The sequence below is a fragment of the Pieris brassicae genome, chromosome 7, assembly GCF_905147105.1.
Source record: "Pieris brassicae chromosome 7, ilPieBrab1.1, whole genome shotgun sequence".
In the NCBI taxonomy this organism is placed as follows: domain Eukaryota; kingdom Metazoa; phylum Arthropoda; class Insecta; order Lepidoptera; family Pieridae; genus Pieris; species Pieris brassicae.
In genome coordinates this window covers 18,622,778-18,630,798 of record NC_059671.1, presented here as the reverse complement: position 1 = coordinate 18,630,798, position 8,021 = coordinate 18,622,778, and the positions used below count along the sequence as shown (strand labels likewise).

General features: G+C 30.9%; 1 protein-coding gene across 1 annotated transcript; it reads left to right on the top strand.

The window, feature by feature from the left end:
- Positions 1-2,379: 2,379 nt before the first annotated feature.
- On the top strand, positions 2,380-4,014 carry LOC123711620 (ADP-ribosylation factor-like protein 8). Its single transcript, XM_045664250.1, has 5 exons — positions 2,380-2,600; positions 2,965-3,045; positions 3,148-3,221; positions 3,407-3,568; positions 3,785-4,014. The coding sequence occupies exons 1-5, from the start codon at positions 2,478-2,480 to the stop codon at positions 3,906-3,908; spliced, it is 564 nt and encodes a 187-aa protein (XP_045520206.1). The 5' UTR covers positions 2,380-2,477; the 3' UTR covers positions 3,909-4,014.
- The last annotated feature ends 4,007 nt before the right edge of the window (positions 4,015-8,021 follow it).

Below are 8,021 nucleotides of genomic sequence, written 5' to 3'. Positions count from 1 at the left end.
AAATCGAATCTCTTCGAATCAAACGTGGTTGGGACAGGAAAAAAATGGCGCGTAACCCAAAAATGTGACGGTATTTTTTTTTTCAACGCCGATAAAGAAGTTTCTCTTTCAAAAACAATTTAGAAGGCGCGCAACAATATATACTTATTGAAGTACATAAGAAATGTTGAGTGCTTAGGTAAAATTATGTTTTTTTTTAATTTACTCGTCTGATTTGTATTAATGATTAAACAATTTGATTGACGTACTAGCAATGCCCCGCGGTAATGCTTAGCTACAGATCTCGTGGTAGTGGAAAGTTTACTAAGTCGGACTATAGATATATATTTGTTATCATTAAAATTTTATTTTACTTAGTTTTTAATTACTTCCTTTCAGATTATTAGATACACACTAACATTCGTAATCAAATCAATATACAGATTTTACTTTACAACGAATATATATCTAATACATTTTTAAATTCGTAACATATATACAGTAAGTGAGGATGCAGCTTTGTAATGGTGAAAGAACTTTTGAAATCAGTCCAGTAGTTTTTGTGTGAAAACATTACAAACATAGATACAAAAACACAAATGTTTCGTCTTTATAATAATAGTTTTCGATTTTGTATTGTATGTTGTTGATTGGTGTTTTCTGTTACTTTAGTTTTATAAATATTAATCAATAATAAATCTATAGAGAATAACAAGTTTTTTAGATAATACTTGTAATTATGTTTGATTTGTGCATTGATTCACGATTCATTAGAATTAGAATTAGAACCATTCCTTTCCACGCGTCGGCACGTGTAAGTGTGCTTTATATCGTAAAAAATGACATTAAAAAATACCTTTTGTCTTCTTTATGGAAACCTAGACGGGCCCGTTTTTGGTAGCATCAGCCAGTACTTATGTCTGGACTATGCAATACTCTGCAATTTTTAGTATGGCCGGGTTATATTGGCAAATATTTTTTGTATGTCCGATGAGTGTTATGTCTGTCATATGGCCGAAACGATCGCTTTGCAAACGAAAATACTGCAATATTTGTCAGCCATATTATTGCTGTCTCGCTTAACGGGCTACTCGGACTCTATATACTTTGATCTTCTTACAAATTGCAAAATAAATGCATCAACAGATGTTTCATTTACAGTTTTTTTTTTGTTTATTTAATTATCAGTAATCTTACAGCTAACATACATATTATGAAACAAAACACTTAGACAATACAGAATGCCAAAACATTACTTACATTACAACATTACTTAGATAAACAATATATATGAGGCCGAAAACAAGTAAGTACGTTAACAGACAAAAATATATTTAAAAAAATTTAAACCCAAGAAAACGTAAGTTTAACATTTGAAACAGCAAATAATACTTAATATTTCAAATAACTGTTTAAACAAAGCCAGAGTCTTCCCGCCTCTTCAAATACTTCCTCACATCACATTCGTGAGGTGGAAATATCAATATTCTCATAGTTAGTGTCATAGTTACATAAAACCCGAAACATTGGTGAATCATTTTATTCTTTATTATTAGTACATTAGTACATTATTACTTTTTTATTTTTTTACTTCTTCACGACTATTTTCCGAAGGGGTAGGCAGAGACGACGGCTCACTTGCCAAAGCCACTTTCATAACATTCATCGGTTATAGGTACTATTGACCTGTTCCTTCTCTAGTACCTCCTGGATTTTGTCCTAGTATGAACTACAAGGCAAGGCCTACCCAACTCGACTTTATCATTAAAATGGCCACATTTCACTTCTTTTAATAAATACTTAATCAATTTTACGATACGATAGTAATATAGGTTACATATTTTACACATTTTAGTGATAATATACTATTAGATTCTATCTCTTACATAAATCTACTATTAGATTTAGTTAATATTATATAGTAATAACCTCAGTTTTAGAATGACAGCTGTTTGAATATAGTGACGTAACGGACCATTTTATGCGTAGCGTTTTCCTAAACTTGATAATTGTCTGATATCATGGTTTAAATGCCTAAAAAACTTAATAGTATATTCTACAATATTTATTTTATCAAATTAATGTAAATTTAACGCAAAATCCAAATAAAGATTTTTCGTTAGTCCACTACGTTACAAAGCAAAAACCTTCGTTCGATCTTGGGAGTCCAATACGTTTGAATTTAGAGAAGGATGAAGAGATGCTATTAAATTTAAGAATCTAATCTCATCAGCTTCTCAACTTTTAACGAGTTCTAACTAAGTTCGCGCTATGCCGCTGTAGGAGTACATATATAACAAAAATACTTATAAACTTCTATACAGTATTTCTGTGTATTATAATATCTGTGACCTGACGACATCAATTGTCAGTTGTCATTACGAATAGTCAGCTTTCAGTTGCCATTGCCGATTTGTCAATCGCCAACTTATTAGAAAAGTGGAAAAGGCGTTCAAATAATTTTTCTTTTTGGTAAAAGAAAATCAGTGTCCCTAAAAATGTTAGCATTGATCAATCGCATCCTAGATTGGATAAAAAGCCTGTTTTGGAAGGAGGAAATGGAACTAACTCTAGTTGGATTACAATATTCGGGAAAAACAACTTTTGTGAACGTCATTGCCGTATGTATTATCATTAAACATTTTGTTTATAGACCCGCAGTAGTCGAGCTGATTTCGAATAAAGTTCTTTTTAGAAATGTTTTACATTACGATTACAGAGTCAAACATGGATTTGGCGAAATACCGTTGTAGCACTACTAAATTAGTATTACTACACAGAAAATTAATCTCTTTCATACACATCACTTTTTAGTGTTACAAACGCCCATTAGAAGCTAATTAGAATGTAGGAGTTATTTTTAAATAAATTTGTCCTAGAAGATTTTCAGGACAAAATATGAATAAAATCAGTCATGATTCAAGAAGAATGGTTCAAAAAAATTCTGTTGTCAAGCATATTTATATTATTTTTATGTCTTTTCAGTCAGGGCAATTTAGTGAAGATATGATACCTACAGTCGGCTTCAATATGCGCAAAATAACCAAAGGGAATGTTACTATTAAGGTAAGTTCATTTTAAAGTTGTGTAGCTATATTTATCTGTTCTCTTAATATTTTAAGTGATTTACATTTTATATTTCTAATGGACCTATATATCTGTATGTAGGTATGGGATATTGGTGGACAGCCCAGATTCCGCTCAATGTGGGAGAGATATTGTAGAGGAGTGAATGCTATAGTGTAAGTTACCATTTCCTAACTTTCTGGCCTGAATGTTGTATACAAAATATTGTAGTGTTTTATTTACTCTTAATATTTATTTGCCTTTGTTTTATCATATTTCCATTTGTACTTGTAGAAAAAACAATAAACTAATACACACTTTATTGGTTGTACAACTTTGTAGTTTTTCATTAATCTTACAGTTACATGGTTGATGCTGCTGATCCAGACAAGATTGAAGCGTCACGTAATGAATTGCACAGTTTACTTGAAAAGCAACAACTGACTGGAATTCCAGTTTTGGTACTCGGAAACAAGCGTGATTTACCACATGCTTTAGATGAACATGGCCTTATTGAACGCATGTAAGTTATCTTTTTCCATATTATTAGAATATAATATAATCATAAGATTTTACACAAAAATTGTCTCTAACACTCATATCTAACAAAAGTCCTGTATATTAAATTGTAAAAGAACTTAAATATTTCTGTATTTAATTGTGTAAAATATGTTACCATGATATACTTAAATCATTATATCCCAATCAGATATATATAGATAATATCAATATTTTTTAGGAATCTCTCTGCAATCCAAGATCGTGAAATTTGCTGTTACTCAATCTCTTGTAAGGAGAAGGACAATATTGATATAACTCTGCAATGGCTGATTGCACACAGTAAATCGGGCAGTGCGCGTTAATCGCATTCTCAATTAACACAAGTCATCCGGAACACTTGAGGCGCAGGCCTGCACCGGCGCTATGCGCTTTACTCTAGCAGATAAATGTTGCACTTATTTGGCCTAAGCAGTGTTTATTATTTACCACTCTTGCCAAATATCTTCACTATACTCTTTAAGCTAGGAGAAATTTTGATCCTTATCTTAGTATTTAGGTTTCGTTGAAACCAAACTAGTCTAATAGAAAATTGTTGAATTAACTTGCAACATTTGAATATAACTGGCCTTGTGTCGAATGGAGACGACTTGTTCAATTGCTGATAGACTTTTGCCAAAGCACTCATCGTTTGGAAGAATTGCTATTGATTGTATTTGCAGCTAGTGCATTGATATGTGTTTTGGCAAATTGTTAATTTTTCATATCGAATTAGAACCAATTTGATTCCTGAGAAAAACAGTGTTTATTGTCTTAGTTTTTGTATGCTTCATATGGTTTATTTTTCCTGAATATTAGTCCATATTTACAAAATTTAAATTCATGTGATTATTACAGAAATTTAGTAATATTACAAATATTGTAATAGATTCTGACAAAACAGATTCATGGCATATCATGTTGATGTGATAATTCGGTATGAAGTTGTTCGAATTCCTTTAGATATATAACTTAGCTTGAGTCGGTGCACTCTCTATTATAACTTGTGTTTCATATAAAATTTAATTTTGATATCACGGCCGTGTGAATGGTATAATATAAAATATCGAAGGCATGTCTACTATAATTAAATGTGGCATCTTTTAAATTTTAAAAAAACCTTTGTTACTCGAAATTGTTACCATTTATTTTAGCTAAGAAAAATCTGGTAATTTATTATTCAATAATTAGTGACGATTATTTATTTTAATCCTTATTTAAATTATATGAGTTTAATCTCCATCATTTAGTAAATTAATTTATCAAGAGCAGAAGGGTTGTTGCATTTGGAAATTTTGTTACAAATTCTTTGGGAATGACATTTGGTGACGCTTGGACTCGTGACGTTTTCATACAAATTCGTTTGGTATGAGTGGGTCACGACTGTCGAAAAGTGATTTTATCTCAAGCCCTAGTACCCTTCGCATATATTATACGTAATGTAGAATAGATTGTATTAAGCTGATCGCGGTTGCTCCTTATTTAAAAATACGAACATATATCGTTCCTAAAGCATTCTTAATAAACTTATAAAATTGTCCGCATGACAGCTTTGTCACAGCGGATATCTATCTAAACGAATATATAATAAAAATATTGTAGTCTGTGCAATTAACACCTTTCTTCATTCAACGATTAAATGTCTTTTAAATATAATTTATATTAATCTTAATCATTCCTGGCAAGCACAAACTAGCAAAAAATATTCCATTATATATTATTTGAAACATTTAAAAAGCTGCCACATTGAGTGTATGTAAATTAGATTACTTAGTTTCTTCTATTATGTATAGATATTCTCATTGTTAGCTAAAATTAAGTTAAAGTTTATAAAATATGATAATACATAGTGTGATACTTTTTTTTCTACAACATCAAAACATGTCTTTCATTTTGCCTTTTTTTATATTATTCGATTACTGATAAAACGCTTGTGTTAAAGTGTTTGTCAAAAGCCTGAAGGAACCGCCATTGCCAAAGAAATCAATACTAATACTGAATAAGTAATACTCGATGTGGCAAACAGGACATTTTATTTAAATATTCTCCATAATTCAATAATATCTTCCTTGCCACTTTTAACGCACGCATTTGCTGCTACTTTACTAAATACATAAATAATCTTACTATACACTTATTTTATTAATTGTAAAGGAAATATCGATACTTTTCTAAGTCTTTATTCCCATAATTCATTACAAAATATAAAATACACCAGAAGCTCTTTAAACTGAAGACGTAGTGAGACATACTACTCTTAATGGAAAAATGATCCCATTACATTTTATGTATAAACAATTATTTCCTTTAATGTTGCCAGTGGTGCGTTATTTTCGATTTTTGCTTATTTTTAGAAAGTTTACATTAATAAAATAATTATGTATTATAATGTAACACATACATATATGATTTTAAGATAAGATAAACTATTTTAAATATTTAAATAGCTTTTCGTTTTAAGGTTTTGATGATAGCAGCTTTTCTTCAAACATTATTAATACAAAGAAACTTTCAAAAGTTATAAGTTGGCTCCTTCTGTGTTTCGAGTAATTTGTATAGAAATATAATTAAAATTATTTTAAAAACTTTAAAAGTCTTTTAAAAAACATACATTTATGCATGTCATTTACGCGTAAATAATATATAAAATATATTTTAATGTGTATATTTAAAAAATCGATAATTTATTTTAATAATGAAATCCAACTAAATACTTATTGGATAATATTTCAATCATATAATTTGATAAATACTGATTCATCATTTATATAGTGATGTCAATTAATTAGTAATAATTATATTCATTTCTAATGTTTTTAATTAAATATAAGGCCCCCTTAATCTTAATTTAATTCTAGGATCAAAGCTAACAGCTTTGCTCCTACTCCTTACAAAAATTATACTTCAATATGTTTTTGACATACAGCTGTCATTTTTGGCTCTAAATCTTACACTTACAATTTAAACAAACAAATACAAAATAATGAAACACCCAAACTTTCACTGTCGAAGTTTGGACTATGTCTATGACATTGACGCTGAGTAGACCAGTAGGAATATAGCAATTAAGTAAAGAAGTTATCATCTTGTTGGCGCTTTTGGAACAGACCAAGGTCTTACGACTGCTGAGTCGGTCTGGAATGCCTGAGAACATTTGTGTCCACTATGACCTATTGGACCCCGATGTTATTATAGGCATTACCCCAAGAGGCCAATAGTTGCGTTAGAAGCAATCTCACATTAGAAAACGTTCCAAGCGTTTATGGAGCCCTAAGAGTGCGGCAGTGAGAGACTTTATATTAAGAAGCTATCTGAAGACTGACATCCCAGTAGAAGAATCACAAAGGAGTTTTCAGATATCCTGGTCTTCCTACATTGGAGAGGTGATATGTAATATATCAATTCTGGCTGTAAATAGTAACTGGAATCTGATAATGCTAGACGCGCGATTACGTTTAAAGATGTGCAGTTATACGGAAGCAAAGCACAAGCAGCAGTAAGCAGTTTTACAATGGCTTGCCTGTGGAAAATTTTAGAGATCCAGGTACCCAGTAAAAGTTATATAAGCTGTCAACTGAAGGTGAGATTGTGGAGTACTGTATAGATGTTGGAAAAATCTAAAGAAAAACATAAAATTGATGAAATTTAGCACATGCTTGGAAGCTTGAATCATATATTAAACTCCAACATAAAAGTTCAAGCTGAAAATTTACTTTTTTGGGGTCACTTTAAAGTACTAAGAAGTTGAATTGTTACAACTAATCAGGCGTGAGTGAAACACACCAAGAACCGAAGTTGCATTTTTAAAGGTTTAATCAAAACGGTTTTATTCGAAAACCAATAAATCTTGAGTATTATTATAGCACACTCCAGTAAAATTAGCTGATTGCCCGTCCTTTAATTCCAAAGCTTTAATTCTCATCTCCTGTTCATTGACCCTTTTAGTTAAAAGAGCAATTTTATCCATTAGGTTTTCAATAACATTGTTCATGTCTTTCGTGTTATCACTTTTCTTCGATTGACTGGATTGAGAGTCAGTGCTATCCATGGAGAGTTTGGAATTTGAATTTGAAACTGGAATCACTTGTAACCTTATATAAAAGTCAGATTTCTTAAACGTTTCCAATTCGTCAATTGTTAGTAGATATTCTGGTATTTTGTCAAGATCATTGGCGTTAACGCTTTTGAGTACGTCGTTCAGTTTATCAGCGTACACCTTCAGAACGGTCGGTTTAATTGCCCCAATGAGATTATTTTGCTCGTTCCAGAAGTAAGGGATACGTTTATTATCGACTGCTTTATAAAACTCATCTATCATGTCCTTAAAAATGAGACCGATATTATTCTCCCAATATTTGTCGTCGTTTATTTTCTGGATTTTCCAGAGAAACAAGGTTTTGATGTAATAACTGGCGATATACTTTAGGCCAAGGACGTCG

Coding starts and splice junctions, on each gene's coding strand:
- LOC123711620 (XM_045664250.1), top strand. CDS start 2,478: ATGTTAGCATTGATCAATCGCATCCTAGATTGGATAAAAAGCCTGTTT. Junction 3,222..3,406: donor AGAGGAGTGAATGCTATAGT/GTAAGTTACCAT, acceptor TTAATCTTACAG/TTACATGGTTGATGCTGCTG. Junction 3,569..3,784: donor CATGGCCTTATTGAACGCAT/GTAAGTTATCTT, acceptor AATATTTTTTAG/GAATCTCTCTGCAATCCAAG.